At 39.3% G+C, this 19,434-nt stretch overlaps 1 protein-coding gene across 6 annotated transcripts in view; it reads left to right on the top strand.

Moving 5' to 3' along the window:
• mms22l (MMS22-like, DNA repair protein) overlaps positions 1-19,434 on the top strand; it is a 116,868-nt gene that overhangs the window by 58,520 nt on the left and 38,914 nt on the right. For all 6 annotated transcript variants that reach the window (XM_052024832.1, XM_052024834.1, XM_052024830.1 and 3 more), the window contains exons 15-16: positions 12,518-12,708; positions 18,955-19,105. In XM_052024832.1, coding sequence (XP_051880792.1) covers positions 12,518-12,708; positions 18,955-19,105 — 342 coding nt within the window. The remainder of the gene's footprint in view (positions 1-12,517; positions 12,709-18,954; positions 19,106-19,434) is intronic.

Here is a 19,434-nt window from a genome sequence, read left to right on the forward strand (position 1 = left end):
GTTTTGCTAATGAACTGGTTACCTGGGGGCCTTGGATAGTGTTCAGAGATGAGTGGTCAGCCTTAACACAGCAGCTGAGTGATCGTCACATATGCACATGCAGCAGGTAATTTGGGCATGACAAGGTCTCACAAAGTGGCACTGCTGGGTCTTTTGGGCAGTTGATCGAGTGATGTAAATTCATTACTTAGGGAATTACTTTGCAATGAGATTCTTCCTGAGCAGGCAGTTATCACAGCCAAACAATGCTGCAGCATTCCTTCAGTATTTCAGTGGAATTTTCACAATATGCTTAGCAATGCAAACTAATGTTTTAGGAAGTAGCTAAATTATTTGTGTTTGTACATTGTAATACAAAGGATTCTTATTTCTACAGCCATTTTTGGCATTCTGGACTCTTTGCAGCTGCAGTGTTTGCTACAGTCGCACCTTAAGCAGATGTGACTTTGTCAATTAACATTGAATTGAAGCACATGCAATGTAACAGTTTCCCTGTATTATTTTCTGAACAAGTAAAATTTCATTTATAATAAAGATAAACACAAGTTAGATGGAGTCTAAAATTTTCCTCAGCTGTTTTAAAATGAAATCCAGAATTATTCAGAAAAATTAGTTTCATTTTTTACTTAGTATTGTACTCTCAAGTAACTCATTACTAAGAATACCTGTTCTTTGCAAATTTGTAGGGTTGGAGGGTACTCATTTGCACATAAATAGCCATTAACTGGTGTATTCCCAAAGCAGTCTTGTTCTTAGTGGCAATGGTGACCTAAATTACTGTCTAATTTTTCCAAAATTATTTCCATTTTTTTCTCATAACTTGAATATTTTTGGTTAATGCATTTTTGCTTCACGATTAAAATATAATTCAAATGTGGTATATTTTAATATCATGGTAATACAAAAGTCATTGAAGTAGCTAATTCTGCAAATATTAGAAGAATTAAGGTATTGAAATTCATCAGCTGCATTAAATAATTAGAATAGATTAATATTCCTGTTAACTGCTTTTCAATATAAAAGGACGTATCACATAACCCCAAGGAAGCAGGAAACAATGCAGTATTTTATGAACTTAATATCATCATGAGTGTATTCCAAGTTCATGGACCTTATTTCATTAACCTGACTGACCTAGATGATCTTGCAGTTGTGCCCATGTCCCCAGTTTTGTCCTTCCACATATGAATAACCCTCTTCAATTTTAATTCTGTCAAAAATCTTTTGCCTCCCCTAATCCCTTGTGACCCATTCTTCCCACTTCTTCACAACTGGATGGACGGAATACCATCTATTTAAATAATTTTCTTTCTGACAATAGGTTTTCACAATGTATTTCAAATTGGCTGTAGGGTTTTGGTTATCAATGTTAATCAGTAACGTTTATCGATTCAAAGTCATTCCCGGCATTGGATCAATCTTATTATGTGAATGGATTCTTTAAAATCCCTGAAATTCCAAGGGAACATCTCAGCCAAAATCCTACATAAATATGGCAGTTTGCACAAAATTTAAAAATAATGCAGGCATAATGAAAGATTGATTTTTGTTTAAATGCTGTTTTATCAAAGCATCTTTTATTTTGGTCTATAGTTTTTAAAACTTTGGTTGTTGACCAACTTTGTGGTCAATTGGTTTTGGACCGAAATCAATCAAGTAGTTCGGCAGACAGATGTTGAAGGAATGATCTACAAAGAATCACTTTAATTTAAAAACAGATATCTGTCCTTTCTTATCAATCATCTGGTGCTTCACATTGGCAATCTGACAGTTCACCAGAATCCAATTTTTATGTATTTAATATCTTCTGTAGAATGAAAGGAAATTCACTGAATCTTGATTTAAAAATCTGTAAACTATTCATTTCTATATCAGGTGTGATATACATCTGTTCATTGCCTTGTGTTTGGCTGTGTTTTACAAGAACACATTTCAGTCTACCTCATATCCTTTATCCAATGTGCAGGAAATGAGGTTGTTACAGACCTTTGGCCAGGCTTCATGTAACTGCATATTGAGCTGGAAAGGTACTTCTGTTGGGGAGCATGTGATCACTAAAAGGAATGAGTGATAACATGGAGCCAGAGAGAATTTCTAGTTCACACTCAGAATGGACTCCAAAATGGGATGAAGAGGGCTGAATAGTCTACACTCTGGAAATTTGTTCCCGAATCACAATGTTTTCATGGTTTGTAATGAATTTCATCTTTTCCTCAAGAACACGGTTCTTCTTGCTTTATGATCTGCTTAGCATGGAAACCTAGAGATAAGTGGTCTGTAAATAGCATGCAGCGCACATTTTGAAATCAGTTATACAAAACACATTTGTGAAAAGTTGAAGTTAGAATCAGATCAGCATGATCTTGTGAAATGACAGAACAAGTTTGAAGGGGCAAGTGGCTATCAGGAGCAATGCATAACACCAGTCTTATCTGGTGTGTAGCCATTGAGTTTGATCAGCCAATTTTCTCTCAGATGGGTACTGTTTCTACATCTTTCCTGTTCTTTGCTTCCACCTGCACCCCGTACCCACCATCACTGTTACCCAGTTGCTTCACCATGACCACAAAGCTCCAACCTGACTGCATCCTGGATTTTCCCAAACTTCATTTCCCCAGTACCTGATTGCACTCCCAGATATCAATTTTCTAATCCAACCCTTGAAGTATCAAATCCAGGAAATCTTGATTTATCCTGACCCACAGCTGACTTCCAACTCCAATCCCTAGCTTCTTTCAGTAACGCTGTAGCCACCCCATGCAAATTTTTAACCTACCTGTATTTCTTTAGAGCCTTCAGGATAGCTGAGATAATGGAAGAAAGCCCTTTTGTGTATATGCAGGTCTTGTTCCATTACATATGATGGCATCAGTTTGTGCGCAAAAGTAGAATCACAAAACTGGCAGGGCTGGTTTAAGTCAGTCATTTTTAGGCCAGTGACTTTCTGCCTGTTTTATATGGAAGGTTGTTTGACTGAGGAGCTTGTATAATTTACTGGATATTGACAGCTTCATTTTCCAGAATGCAAAGGTCCCTTTTTACATGTTTGTATCAAAATCATTTCAATGTCTTACAGAAATCTATGCTGAGAATGTATGTGCAGGAAAAACTCCCTGTTGAGGAAATGGCAAATTTGTTGGTCGTGCTTTAAGCAGGAAGCACACTGGGTGTGAACTCAGTTATTCACAAAGTGCTTAAGTCTTATTTGGTTATGATTATTAGCAGAAATGAAATCTGGAGAAGATTATTTAGACAGCCATGAAGAAGACTATTTCCTTAAGGAAAGATTTAGGGATGCTGGTTTTAGCAATGCATACTGGCACTTGTGTAGAAAAGGTTTTTTTTTTGCCTAGTTCTTCAGAGTCTCTTGAGTTGTGTTTAATAAAAGTCTCATGCTACATGACCATAGCAACTGGATAAATGTGAAAGCTGTGCTCTGCAGTAATACCTAGATTAATGAATTCAGAAATAATCAATAGTTCCAGCTCAATATAGATTATGTGCAACCTTGCTCTAAGGAGTCTAATGCTAGAAAATTACTGAAGTGTCCAACAGGCAGAAGTACTGTAAAACAGCAGCCTCCACAGTGGATGTCTTTGATCCTGAAGAATGAAAGGACAGGAGGATCAGCTCAGGCCTAAATGAGATTACGGATGGTTCGGGAGCTTATCTGGTCTAATGCTAACTAGTGTGGCTTTGCTCATCCAAGGGTTTTTGCGGCAGGCGCTCTTTATCATGTATCATCATTCTCCTTCACAGTGGCAGGCATTAATCCCTCCTTCAGCCTCATCCAGTTAAAGGCTTCTGTCCGAGCCGCACTGAGTGCAAACCATTCTTGTCTTCAGAGGAAAGGAGGCACCTGACATCGATTCACACCCAAGTATGTTTGATGTGAGAAGACCAAATAATTGGAAACTTTAACCCTTTCCCTTTCAAATAATCCAAGAGTGAGGTGGCACAAAGCAGTCATTTTAGGCAGCCTGAAGTTTGCACATTCCAGAGAAATTTTCTCACTCCAGTATGGTTGATTTTAATCATTCCAAGTAATTTAAGGGAACTATAAGTTACCTGACACTTGACTTCAAGATCTATTTATTTAATTATGGCTGTGGAAGAAATGAAGATTTTAATGGCAAAGTGAAAATCCTTTTATCAGTTTAAAAAAAACTTGTGGAATGGAACCTGTTCATTGATGGATCTATATGATCCAAAGTTCGTATCAGTGCAATTGGATCTTGTGTATTATGCCTTGAATCAGAATGGACTCCGAATTCTGTGCTATCCTTTGATGCTAAACTAATAAAAGGAGGATCGGTATTTATTTGTACAGTTTGAAGTCAATGGATGGTTTTATAAAGCACAGTCATTACCGTTATGTAGGGAAACAGCGGACAATGTATTTCAAAACCAATTCATCAATGTGATGAATGTCCTGGCTTCGAAACTCTGGTGTGTCATAACAGATGCGCTATTGATTGTAGCAGCAAATGTACTGGTGTCCTTTTCTGTCATTGGCTTGTTGCTACAAACTTTAGTAAGGCTTGAGGCCCAAGGTAAATGGCTTGTGGGAACGAGGGCAATGAGGATGGAATGCTTGGTGATCAGGTAATTGGCTGAAGGGGAGAGGTGGTGGGTGGCTGAGGCTGTGTTCACGTAACACGTGGGGGAGGTGGCTGGTCATGGGCACCTGATCAGGAAAAAGATGAGCGTTTCAGGGTTTGCAAGGTGAGGTTTGTCAGGGATGTCAGGGCAGTGATGAGTTCAAAGCTGGATGAGCCGTAAGAGGTGGTGTTGGGGATGGAGATCAAAGCCTTCATTAGGGGTTTCAGTGGGTCACTGGATCAGGGGATTCAGGAAGCAGAAGGGAAAGTGTGGGTGGGAGGATTCAGTGCCTGGGCAGATTGGAGGGTTTGCTTGGTGGGGGGTGAAAGCGGTGGGTTGGGAGTATTGTGGGACCTGGTCCCCTTTGTGGTTGGGGAAGGGTCAGGGCCTGTGCTGACTGGAGGTTTGGGGCCTCGGACAATTGTTGAATGCATGAGTCAGGTAAGAGTTGTTATCATGTAGTCACAGGATTGAGGTTGGATGGTGGCGGTGTGTGTAGCATCCAAAGAATGAAAGGTATGTGGGATTTAATGGGTACCAGTCTGCCATTGAGTTACAAAGATCCAGTCATCAAAATTTGCTCCCAGGACATGGAGCAAGTTAGTCCGATTTCCGCTGCAGTGTTCCACCTGATAAGGAAATCCCATCAGATGCATGTCCAACATAAGCCAGGGTGATGTGAAACAACCTGAGAGTAGTGGTTACTGTGTTTTGCTCTTTGGTAAGTACATTTGCATACGGGGAGCATTGAAATAAAGAGTTGAATTTCTAGGTTCTCATTTCTTAACGTTTTTGGCAATTATGCTAATCACCACAGATTTAAAAAAATTATTAGGAATCTGACTATCTTTAAGAAGGAGAATTGATTAGAATTGAATTAAGGTTTAATTTGCATTTAGCAATTGATTTGACAACAAAGGAAATAATGGAATGAGAAAAAGCTCATCTGTCCTTAAACCATCAAACCAGATATTTGGAGGGGGGGGGCAGGTTCAAGTTCTGCTCAAAATGAAAACAATGCTGTTGGAATTTCTAACTTACCTGCCCAACCTTGGTGCTGGAAAACACGATGTGTTTCAAGCTTAAGACCCATTGGCAAGTTGTGGATATTAATCAGGCGCTTTCCCCCACCCTTTTACTCTGGCTTCTGCCTTTTTGTTTCCAGTCCTGATGAAGGGTCTCGGCCCGAAACTTCGACTGTTCATTTCCCTCCATAGATGCTGCCTGACCTGCTGAGTTCCTCCAGTATTTTGTGCGTGTGCTCAGTTTTAGTTTGCCCATTTGGGGAGGATGTGAAAACGGCTGAATACCACACTGAGCTGCCTGGGTCCACAAAGGGAAGCCAATTCAGGCAGTGCTAAACATAGTAATTTGGTGGAATGAAGAGCTCCCAGAGTGTTCTTTTTATTTCTGTGCAGCGGTTAACAGTGGCCTCTTTTAAAGGTTGCCAGTCAGGCCACTTGCTGATGGAGAGTCCTCTCTGCAGTTTGTACCTAATAATTGCAGAGTAATCCTCCATCCTGCATGGGGCACAAGCTACAAAATGAACCTCCTCCAATTAAAACATTCACCATTCATTCATTTCCTGAAAATCAGGCCAAATGGACCTCAAGACACCTTAGGGTGTCCTTTTGATTGTCGTCAGTCTTTTTTTTATATAGCATGTGAGAGGAGTTGGTTGAAAATTAAACTTATATTCTCTATTCCATTTATTTAGTCAAGAATAGGTCTGGAAACTTCTTTCTAACCTCTAACAATAGTTTTGTGAACTTTAGTCACAATTCAGTAGGAAAAAATTGCCAAATGATTCCGCGTTAAAGAGTTTAACATTTTTAAAATCATGAAACACCTTCAAGACTTAACAATCTACACTTCCGATATTGCTCATGCCCCTCCCACCTTCTCACACGAGTCTTTGCTGTTGTCCTAGAAACCATCATGTTCCACAGATTATCACGTTTCTGTTGACCCACCGGTCCTTCAAAGATGATCCTGAACTTGCTTACTAAATGTCACTCGTATAATGGTTACCCTTAATGCATTGTGACAAGCCAGCTCGTGTGCAAGCCCACACACATATGCCATTGAAATGTAGATTAGACATGATCAATTTGCATTTCTCCAATCTGTATCTGATAAGCCTATTACGTTACCTGCTGACCAAATATTTTGGAATTGAAAAATTGTTTGGCATAAATGATTATCATGTACATGACTGAGTTTCTCCTAACTTTCTTGGGAACTGTTTAATAAATTAAAAATTAATTGACTATTGTTCTCCCTGTTTGATTTCTCCAGAGTTCAATGTTATTGGAATTATCAGTTGGTGTTTTTCAATTAGAGTAGAAAGGGATTATTTGTGTCCTGATTCTGGTTCATACACAAATTTTTTGAAGGAGGCAAGAAAGTCGATCAAGCTATTCGAAATGCCATAAGGGATCTGTGACTTTATGAATCGAGTTATAACATGCCAAAGCGAAGGTCATGTTGAACCTTGATTAATCACAGGTTCAGCCTCGTTTGGAGTATTGTATCCAGTTCTGGGCACTATACTTTAAGTAGAATGTTAAGCACTGGACATCTGGAAAAAAAATAGTTATCAGAACATACCTGGAATTTAGTTCTCTTCTAAATTGCACACTAATTTGACAAGATTTTATCAGTGTTATTTCATCATTCCTGAGGTTTTCAGTGGTACCAAAAGGTAGCACAGCCTCACAGTCTTCTCTTGGGAAATTAACTGCTTGTTTGTCATACATCCCATGGCAAGTTATTTGGACAGAGTGGAGGAAATTGTATTATTTTCTTAAATCAATTAAGATTAAAAGCATGCTGAAAATGTTAAGGAGTTTTGTTGTAAAAGGTAGGAAGGCTAGCTACCTGTTGATTGATTACAATTTTTCTCACTCAAATTTTTGATTTTGGTTATAGATCTTAAGTGCATAATTAGCTGTTTTCCTTTACTCTGCATGGACCTCATTAATCTATTCAATTTGGGATTGTGTGATGCACATAATGCCAAGTGCTGTTTTGTGGGTCCACTGAAGGAGACCTTGTGCTCAGTAGGGTTTGGTACTCAGGAGGAAGACGTCTCAAAAAAGATAATTAAAGGGCATGGACAGCAATGTTCTTCATGAACCCTTCAGAATAATCTGGGCTAATGCTACCCTTGACTTTCTCCTCTTAATCACCATACATTCCCAGCCACCACCACCCTGAAATTGTTCTCATGAATCAGATCTAGTCCCCTACAGGCTGAATATGTCCTTGCCCTGGTTCATTGTTGACAGTGCATCTGACTGGCAGTAGGAGTTCCCAGCCTCAAAATAACCTAGTTTCCTGCTGGGGGAAAGGGCAGCCAACAACCCAAAGTAAAATTGCTTCTGTTGAATCCAATATATTGCTGTGTTCGTTTGGTCCACTGCCTGCAGGTAAAAAATTTCTTCACTTGCCATTTTTTTACATTTACAAACCAGAAAATGTAGTTGTCATAAAGAAATTTTAGTTGGGATGATACAAAATAGGGAATAAGCTTCTTGTTATTCAACCCATCAGGATTTCCTTTCCGTTAATAATGAGGGAAATCAGACAGATTGTATATCTTGGTTAAAGGTTACCCATCTGGCACAGCCACGTCCACATCTTTAAATAATTCTTAATATGTACATTATCTGCTGTACACAAATTCTGACGTCAGTGATTAAGGGAAGAGTGAAATATTTAAAAGTATAATGTCCCTACCCAGTTCATTGGCTCCCTAATTTGTAACAAAATTGTGTTATCCACTTTATAAAGATCATGCCAACTAAATAGAACCAGGGAAGAATCTTGTTTAATGATACAGTGGGTAAGGTTCTTAATTCATGATTGTTGTGAAGAAGGAATAATTAAGCAGGATTCCCACTCCTGATCACAAGCAGGGGATCGTGTAAGTGCATTGACTGGATTAGATTAGGGCCTGGCTCTGTTTTATTGCCCCCATTGCCTATCGCCATTAGCTATTTGGAACATGGCCCATAAAGACAGGCAAAGCATGCAGTGAGCTACTGATTTGCAAAACCACATTTGAATTGTAAGAGGAAAGGAATTGGAACAGTGACATGAAAACTTATTCGGTTTAAAAGGTTGAGTATCCCTTGACTTGTGTTGAAACAAAAATATTTAACCAATTAATTTGAAGGTTAGTGCAACATTTATAACACTGTGGTGAGTCTCGATAAAGATGGTTGTTCCAATGGAGGTATTCAACAAATAGCATTATCTATCTGAGAAGTAAGCTGTCATTCAAAATTGATCAGAAATGCGGTAGTTGCAAAAACAAGACCGCAAACAATCGATTTGTAATTATAAAGGCTTGTTTGTCAATTTGTCTGTTTGTGTTGGATGTCAGCTTTCTCTCTGTAACAACATTGGAAGCTTGGCTGCCAAAATATACCCACTTAGGGGGCTCACACTGTGGAGCAGGCAGTCTGCCCATAATTTCATTGAAATCACTGGATTGAATTCAGTCCCAGCAGTAATGTGCAGTGGCAGCCTAAAGTTTCTGAGCAGGAGAGTCACTCTTTCAAAGTGTGTCTAGTCTCAGTGGTTCTTACCAGTTTTGAAGGTCGCCCTGATGAGTACCAAATCATATTATGTTGTATTCATATATCTCAGCTGCATCTCTACAACGATGTTTCTGGAATTTAATAATGCAAACGCAATAATACTGTTTGAGCGTTAATACAGAGTCCCAATTGACTTGACCAAAAGATAAATGGAAGAAGAAATAGTGGCACATTTCTACAGGTTGTTTCTAATAAGTATGTTATTTAGTTTATCAGCCTGCTGGTCTAATACATTCCAACCTAGTCTTATAGATAGATTTGTTAATGTCTCCTTTTCAACAGAAACATATCTCTGCAGGGAATCAATCTGTATTAAACCTTTGGAAACTTGCAACTTCAATATTAGATTAAGTGGCAGAAACACTACTCCTGAAATAGGAGAAAATTGAGTATGTTATTGAATTCATGCCACATTGTCTCAGAATGAGATATAGTATTTTGTAGAGGCATGGTTTCCTTATAACAGACAACAAAGCTGTTTATGCTCATTGGGTTTGATTGGTGAACAGTTCAACACAAGGATTTTGAACTTATATTTATTATTACATTTTTAAAGAATTTCTATCATTGAAGTTTTCTTCATTTTTTTACACTAGTCTTTTAGCTTTTGTGGGACTGAGTGGCAATTTTCCTAGTTAACACAGGGAATATAATCTCATCATATATTGAATATAATTTGTTTTATTTGTTGCTTCATGAACATATAATGGCAAACATTTCAAGAAAATAAAAGTATTTTAATTAGTACTCGATCAATCTTTGTTTAGTTCAGTACTCTCTGTATCTGAGCAGCAGTTTTCTGTTCAAATTATAAACCTGTTATCTCCAGGTGTTCTCCTCACTTGTGTTTCAGTGAGGATTCTTTTCATTATAATAAGATGATGTCAGGTGCAAATAGAATAAATTAAATCTCCAAGATGTACAAATTATATCATTGTATTTCAGGTTTGCATAGAGAGAGAGTGAAATATCTTTCCCAGAAATTTTGCAGGGGTGATTATGCCCCATTCTAACTTTCATTTCATTTATGAGACCAGAGTTCTTTCTCCCCAGTAAGATATTTCATTTTGCCGAGATCTCATCAAGATGTAGTCTGCATGAAGTTCAACTCCTTTAGACCTTTTGCTGCCTGCAAAGTGATACATGATTCACAGGAATATGGAGTTATCAAAGTCAGATTGATGGCTGAATAAAATGTTGTGTTCACCAGTTCCTTTTACTCTCATTCTCCATGAAAATACCATAGTTTCACCTATATTAGAACTGTAATTGAGTACTTGCTTCTTTGGAAGTAGTCAAGGTGCAGTGATCAAGTTAAAATAATGTACCTGTTGTATCACTCCAATAAAGCCCTGAAGTATAAGGTGAATCCTTCATTCTTCCTGGCACTTTCTATTTGCATATATTCATTTTTGACTTTTTCTACCTTTTATGCAGTTTTATTTTAAGTTACACCAGTTAAACTTGCAATGTTTTTAATTCTCTTCTGATGCAACATCTTAGTGATTCAGGAGACATCACAGCAGTCAGCAGTGGCAGAAGTGCCACTGTACTGCTGCTTTGGAACAGGCCAAGAACCAGATTATTACTTAAACCCCCTGCTAGTAAAACAACCATGCACTGTAATTGGGACAGTTTTCTCTGAAGTATGTATTGCCTGTCACACAGGATCATGTACTGGTGTATATCATGAAAGCAATGCATGAGAACACAGTGTAATCAAAGAACAATTTCAAAGAAAACAACTTATCTGCAGGTGGGTGATGCAAATGTACATTCGCTTCTATGGTATGAACTAGGTCTAATATTGATGAGATCTGCATTTAAAAAGAATATATATTCAAAATAAATATCTCAATGTATCTTTGAGGGCATGACTGTAATTTAATCTGGAAAATATCGCAGGTTTACTCCATCTAATTTTAATGATTCAAAGCAATTTGATGCACAAAAACTGATTACAAACCAGGCTCAAATTCGGAGAAATAGACGTTAGTTGTAAATTGTTGCAGCAGTTAACCCCTGGACTACACTGAAATCCTCTAATTTATCTTATCATCCAATATTATGCAGTGTGCAAAACTGTTAAGAATAAAACTGCATTCCTTTCTCAATGTTAAGAGTAGATCATATTTGGTGCCACTATTTAGTTGTACAATATTTGCTATTCATTATTGTAGGTGATTTTTTTTTTCAGAAACAATCTAGCCATACACCCATTGAGGTGTTAGGCTCTAGAAAAGATCTACCTTGAAATGAGCAGCAATGCATTAGTCCACTCAGTGAGCAAATTTTTATTACATTGTAATTTTGAAAGTTTTAATACAGCTTTTAGATTCATGAACATTTGTAGAATAGAGTGAACTCTACTCCAACTGCTTGTTTGGAGAGAGCAAGTATTTAAAAAAACAGTTCCAATGATAATTAGAGACACAAGAAACTGCAGATGCTGGAATCTGGAGCACAAAAAATGAGGGAAAATGCCCATTTCACTCTACGGATGCAGCCTGACACACAGAGTTCCTCTAGCAGCTCATATCTTCCTCCAATAATTGGTTCGGAGATGACCTGGTAGAAAAGAGTCAGAGTTTTTTTGGATAGTTTTGTTGCTTGCTATATATTTTAATGTGGTTGCATTTTATCATATGGTTTAATGGATATGCTCTTTATTATGAATGTTTAACATAAAAAAAATCTAAATATAGGTAAATTCAGCAGGACATGTAATTGACATTTATCTAATTGATGCCACTGGAAATACTGTATCTAAATCTATGGTCATTTAAACAATTTATTATTTCAAACATCATTAAAAATAACTGTTCACTCTATTATTCAGCTCTTTTCAGTCCGATTGAATAATTTTCTATTCTAGATTCTCCAATATTGTGAATTTAATGATTCCTCCAAAATCTTCTGAGTGTGGCCCTCAGATTAGACTCTACTGTCTGTCATCACTGCCTCTCCTTCTCGGTGTAAGGAGCTGCTCAGTAAATCAAGTCTTAGTTTCAATAGATATGTAACAAGGTGGGTGGGTTCGGTGAGAAAGGGGGGGATGTGTGGGTAGGTGGAAATGTTAAGTGGAAAAGAAACAGTGAAGTGGAATGTTAAAGTGATCACAAAACCTAATGAGTGGAGGAAAGAATAAATAGAAATGAATAAAATGACCTGCACAAAGTGAAATAAATGTGTATTTTATTCTGATCTACATTGATCAACGAACATGGAATAGAAATTGCCCGTTGAAAATTCAAAACTCCTCACAAGGTTCACAATAATTTTTATTTTCTTCCGTCATCTCTATTTAGGAGTGTGCACAAGCGCTCTCTCCAGCCCTTTCAACAGATCCCAGTGTCTTCACACAGCCTTCCAGCACCATTAGTTGCCAAAGAGCGCCACCTAGCTATCGCCAGTGCTCTCTGGAGGAATTTCTTCCCTTTTGTGAAAAGCCAAAGACTGTCGCAGACACCTTCTTCACAGACAGCTGATGTTGCTGCAGGTCAGTAACTGTCCCAGTTACCAACATTTGAAAACTCCTAATAAGCATGCAGAGCGTTGCAAAAAGAGATGAAAGGTTCCTGTTCCTACTTGTTCAGGATAGTGTTTCAAATGTGTTATCCTCGTGTTTTTGGAGGAAACCCTGTTTGGGTTTCAACTCATGATAATGATGCATCACATACACCCAATGTCACAAATTCTGCAAGAAAGGAAAGGAAAAGTTTGAGGCCGCTACAAATAACTGGTTAGATCGAATTGAGATCATCGAAGTAGTGAACCCATTCCTGTAAGTGCCTCAAGCTTGAAGCTCATATGAGTTGATGTACACACATATATTTGTTAGTTTCTGCAAAAATACATTAACTCCTCTGCACAAAGTTCAAATATTTTGTAATGAAGATAATAAATATTAATGTCAGAGAGCGATCAAAATACTGTACAGTTGAGTTCAGGTGATAATTATCAGTCAATGCACAACCCATCTGAAGGACCAGTTAAATTTCTCCCTTGGAATTAGACCATAAGACTACAAGATATAGGAGCAGAAGTTAGCCATTCAGCCCATCGAGTCTGCTCTAGCTGAATTATTCCCAGCTATCAACGATTATGCACTGCACAAAGTTAAAGGAACAAAATATTAATCTGTTTATTCAAGGAATGTGATTGGCTGCCAATGCTACGACTTTGGAACAAGAGAAAACCTTCCATATTTTTCACTAGTTAGCACACTCCAGGCCAGATTTGGTTGTCAGATGACACCATCCTGTTCACAACCAATGGTACAATGGAGAGCTTGTAAAGAACTGTTGGCCAAGTTTTATGAGGATGCAGCTGCTAAATTGTGGCCACCAAATGGATTCTCTGAAGCTGGTTGGAATGGATAGAAGATTGGCCCTATCCGATCCATTCGCAGACATCTAAGTTCAGAACTGTGAGAGAAGCATTCTAGGATTAAGTGTATTTTCCTCTCCCAGGCTCCACAGAAGTATACCTGTATATGTTTTAATAATTGCCTGTTTTTGGGAGAACTTGAAATGTTTTGTTTAAAGGCTACTGTAGGGCCCTTCCTCACCAAGGACTAATGAAAAGATAAAAGATCATTGGCGCAGCAAGTAGAACCATTGCTTCACAGCTTCAGCAATCCTAACCTCCATGGCTGTCTGTGTGGAGCTTGCATGTTCTCCCTGTAACCACATGAGTTTTCACTGGGTGCTCCAATTTCCTCCCACTTCCAAAAACATACAGGTTGGTAGCCACTGCAAACTGTCCCTAGTATGTAAGCAAATTGATTGGTGGCAGTGTGGAGAAAATAAAACTAGGGTAGGATTAGAGTTTTTAAAAGGTAGGTGCTTGGTGGTCAGTGCAGACTTGGTGAACCAAAGGGCCCATTTCCATGGCGTGATTCTCTCTGACTCTAAAATTTTTAATTCAGACCTCGCCTATTGGTTTTGAAAATCTTGATGGTGCCTGTAAGGTGCAGAGGATCCTAACTAGGAATCAATGAAAAGTACATATTGAAGTCCACTCAAAAATTGGCCCAAAGATTCAGTGGCCACTGGACAATAATTCATCGTTAAAAATTGATTCCCTGTGTTAACAGGGCAGTGGGCACATGAATATTGCTCCTCTCTGATCTCAGCTTGCTATCACTGACTCAGCCTCTTATATCCAATTGTCCTTTGTGTGTGTCAAGGATTGCATGAGTTAATCATTCTATCAATAATTAAAAATCAATTTGATTCGCTATACTTGCTGTATAGGCAGTTACACAGAGTATAAATTAATTCTGAGCTGGCTATGTAAAGTGTTTTTTTCCATAAGCTCTTACTATAAAGTTGCTAAAAATTTCTTAGAAATTATTTCCTGTCTTTATGAAAACAGGCCTCTCAAATAAGCATAGGATTTTGAACCATAGAACACTACAGCACAGAAAACAGGCCATTCGGCCCTTCTAGTCTGTGCTGAAACAGTATTCCGCTGGTCCCTTTTACCTGCACCCAGTCCATAACCCTCCAGACCTCTCCCGTCCATGTATCTATCCGATTTATTGTTAAAACTCAAGAGTGAGCCCGCATTTACTACATCAGATGGCAGCCCGTTCCATAGTCCCACCACTTTTTGAGTGAAGAAGTTCCCCCTTAACCTTTCCCCTTTCACCCTAAAGCCATATCCTCTCGTACTCATCTCCCCTAATCTAGGTGGAAAGAACCTACTTGCATTAACTCTGTCTATACCCCTCATCATTTTGTAAACCTCTATCAAATCTCCCCTCATTCTTCTGCGCTCCAAGGAATAAAGTCCTAACATGCTCAATCTTTCCCTGTAACTCAACTCCTGAAGACCCGGCAACATTCTAGTAAATCTCCTCTGCACTCTTTCAATCTTACAAATATCCTTCCTATAGTTAGGTGACCAGAACGGCACACAATACTCCAAATTTGGCCTCACCAATGTCTTATACAACCTCACCATAACATCCCAACTCCTATACTCAATACTTTGATTTAAGAATGCCAGGATGCCAAAAGCCTTCTTTACAACCCTGTCTACCTGTGACGCCACTTTCAGGGAATTATGTATCTGAACTCCCAGATCCCTTTGTTCCTCCACACTCCTCAGTGCCCTACCATTTACTGTGTTTGTCCTTCCAAAATGCAACACCTCACACTTGTCTGCATTAAATTCCATCTGTCATTTTCTGGCCCATTCTTCCAGTTGGTTCAGATCCCTCTGCAAGCTTTGAAAGCCTTCCTCGCTGTCCACTACGCCTTCAATCTTAGTGTCATCAGCAAACTTGCTGATCCAATTTACCACATTATCATCTAGATCATTGATATAGACAACAAACAACAATGGTCCCAGCACAGATCCCTGAGGCACACCACTAGTCACAGGCCTCCAGTCTGAGAAACAATCATCCACTCTCTGTCTTCTCCCACACAGCCAATTTCGAATCCAGTTTACAACCTTTCCATGGATACCTAGTGTCTGAACCTTCTGAACTAACCTCCCATGTGGGACTTTGTCAAAGGCCTTACTAAAGTCCATGTAGACAACATCCACAGCCTTTCCTTCATCTACTTTCTTGGTAACCTCCTCAAAAAACTCTACAAGATTTGATAAATACGATCTACCACACACAAAGCCATGCTGACTATCCTTAATCAGCCCTTGGCTATCCAAATACTTGTATATCCGATCTCTCAGAACACCTTCCGATAATTTACCCACGACTGATGTCAGGCTTACCCGCCTTTAATTACCTGGTCTACTTTTAGATCCTTTTTCAAACAACAGAACAACATGAGCTACCCTCCAGTCCTCCGGCACTGCACCCGTGGCTAAGGACATTTTAAATCTATCTGCCAGGGCCCCTGCAATTTCTACACTAGTCTCTCTCAATGTCCAAGGAAATATCTTATCAGGCCCAGGGGATTTATCTACCTTTATTCGCTGTAAAGCAACAAGCACCTCCTCCTCTTTAATCTCTATATGTTCCATGACACTATTGCCTATTTCCCTTCCTTCCATATCCACTATGCCAGTTTCCTGAGTGAATATTGCTGCAAAAAAACTGTTTAAGACCTCCCCCATCTCCTGAGGCTCCACACATAGACGATCACTCTGATCTTCTAGGGGACCAATTTTGTCCCTTACTATCCTTTTACTCTTCATATACTTGTAGAAACCCTTCAAGTTTACCTTCACATTATCTGCCAAAGCAACCTCATGTCTTTTTGCCTTGCTGATTTCCTTTTTTTAGTATTTTCTTACATTTTCTATACTCTTCAAGTACCTCATTTGTTCCTGGTTGCCTATACCTGCTATACACCTCTCTCTTTTTCTTAACCAGATCGCCAATATCCCTTGAAAACCAAGGTTCCCTATGCTTTTTAACTTTGCCTTTAATCCTGGCAGGAACATGCAAATTCTGCACTCTCAAGGTTTCGCCTTTGAAGGCCTTCCACTTACTGAACACATCCTTGCCAAAAAAACAACTTATCCCAATCCACTCTTCCTAGATCCTTTCTCATTTCCACAAAATTGGACTTTCTCCAATTTAGAACCTCAACCCGAGGACCAGACCGATCCTTATCCATAATTAACTTGAAACTAATGACATTATGGTCACTGGACCCAACATGCTCACCTACACATACTTCTGTCACCTGACCTGTCTGGTTCCCTAATAGGAGATCAAGTATTGCATTCTCTCTCGTTGGTATCTCTATATATTGATTTAGAAAACTTTCCTGAACACATTTGACAAATCCCAAGCCATCCAGCCCTTTCACAGTGTGGGAATCCCAGTCAATATGTGGAAAGTTAAAATCCCCTACTATTACAACTTTCTGTTTCTTACATCTGTCTGCTATCTCACTACAGATTTGTTCTTCCAATTCTCTCTGACTATTCGGCGGTCTATAATACAACCCCATTAGTGTGGCCACACCTTTCCTATTCCTCAGCTCCACCCATATGGCCTCAGTAGACGAGCCCTCTGGACTGTCCTGTCTCCGCACAGCTGTGAAATTTTCCCTGACTAGTAATGCCACTCCTCCCCCTTTCATCCTTCCCCCTCTATCACGTCTGAAACAACGGAACCCTGGAACATTAAGCTGCCAGTCCTGCCCTTCCTGCATCCGAGTCTCACTAATAGCCATAATGTCGTAATCCCACATGCCAATCCATGCCCTAAACTCATCTGGCTTACCTACGATACTTCTTGCATTGAAATAGATGCACCTGAGAACATTTCTATCACGTACAAACATTTGATTTCTGTCAATACCTGCAGTCCTCGCATGACCTTTTTCCGCCTCCACCTCACTATCTGCTCTAACACTCTGGTTCCCCTCCCCCTGCAAATCTAGTTTAAACCCCCTGGAGCAGCACTAGCAAACCTACCCGCAAGAATGTTAGTCCCCCTCCAGTTCAGGTGCAAACCATCCCATCGGAACAGGTCCCACCTTCCCTGGAACAAAGCCCAATTGTCTAGAAACATGAAGCCCTCCCTCCTGCACGAATTCCTTAGCCACGTAATTAGCTACATGATCCTCCTATTTCTAGCCTCACTAGCTCGTGACACGGGTAGCAATCCTGAGATTGCAACCTTGGAGGTCCTGTCCTTCAACTTTGCACAAAATTCTCTAAACTCTCTTTGCAGGACCTCCTCCTCTTTCCTATCGACGTCATTGATCCCTCCGTGGTCCACAACAACTGGCTGTTCACCCTCCCTCCTGAGAATATCGAGAACTTGATCTGAGATATCACGGACCCTGGCACCAGGGAGGCAACAGACCATCTGGGATTCTCGACCTCTCCCACAGAACCTCCTATCTGTCCCCTTAACTACTTAATCCCCCGTCACTACTGCTCTCTTCTTTTCCCTCCTTCCTTTCTTAGCCGAGGGTCCCGTCTCAGTGCCAGAGACGCGACCACTGCAACTTGTCCCTGGTAGGTCGTCCCCACCAGCAGTATCCAAAACAGTATACTTATCGTTGATGGGAAAATTGGTTAAAAATATTGCAAGAGGCATTTCCAGAACACAAAATTACATTGCGTAAATGAATTTCATAACCACCCAGGTTCAATTCCTGCCACTGTACATAAGGAGTTTGTATGTTTTCCCCGTGTCTGTGGGTTTCCTCTGAGTGCTTCGGTTCCCCCCCACTTTCCAAAGACGTATGGGTTAGGAAGTTGTGGGCATGCTGTATTGGTGCTGGAAGCATGGCGGCACTTGCTGTCTGCCCCCAGAACACTCGACGCAAATAAAAAAGATGCATTTCTCTGTGTTTCGATGTACATGTGACTAATAAAGATATCTTATCTTATCATGCAATTATCTTGAACTTTCTGTGCTTTACAATGTTAATAGCCACACTTTGGCAATCTTAGGCTCAAAGCAGACAACAAAGTAGTGATTGAAAGTAATTAATTTTTTTGGCATCTGTTTGTTTCTTTATCTCTTAAATGCTTGGCAGCTGCTGGTAGTTTATAGGTTTTTCACTGGTGGCATTTTGAATTTCACAATTATTGGTTCTCACTCTTGTTTGCTACATGCTAATCCTATAACTAATAATTTCCTTCTGTTCTGTTAAAATCATTTGAGCCAATGAACTGGAACACAGATGTAAAAAAAATGTGATGCCTGAACTGTAACCAATGCACAAAGGACTGCTTTTTATATGCAGATTAACATTGTTAATACAATTTTTAATAAAACAGGAAATATTGTATCTTTCAGGTTTTACTCTCTTAGCAATGGATATGCCTAGTACAGCACCATCAGACCTCCAGCCACAACCTCTTGTAAACATGATGCAAATATTTGGCTGGGATGACATGGTACACCCTCAGCTGGTTTCTCGATATCTTAGTCATCTAATTCAAAACAGGTAAAATATTGCATTCTTTTCTCCCCTCTATTCTGTCATTTTTCTTTAAGTCTCAGTCCCTGAGAATGGTCCTATTTCTGTCAGCACTAAGCTCCACCTATATAGCAGCACCCTGTTTTCACAAGTACAATCCAGAACTTTGAATTTAAGGACACTAATTCAATATCTATTAAAGCAATTAGCAGCTTTTCAGATGAGATTCTGAAAGCTTACACTGAAATTATATGTTTGTGTATGTTCCAATTTAATGCTGAATTCTTGAATGTTATTCTCAAAACATGGTGATTATTTACTTTATGAACAATAGCACTCAATGCTTCTCCAGTTAT

Source organism: Pristis pectinata, chromosome 10, assembly GCF_009764475.1.
Source record: "Pristis pectinata isolate sPriPec2 chromosome 10, sPriPec2.1.pri, whole genome shotgun sequence".
NCBI lineage: Eukaryota > Metazoa > Chordata > Chondrichthyes > Rhinopristiformes > Pristidae > Pristis > Pristis pectinata.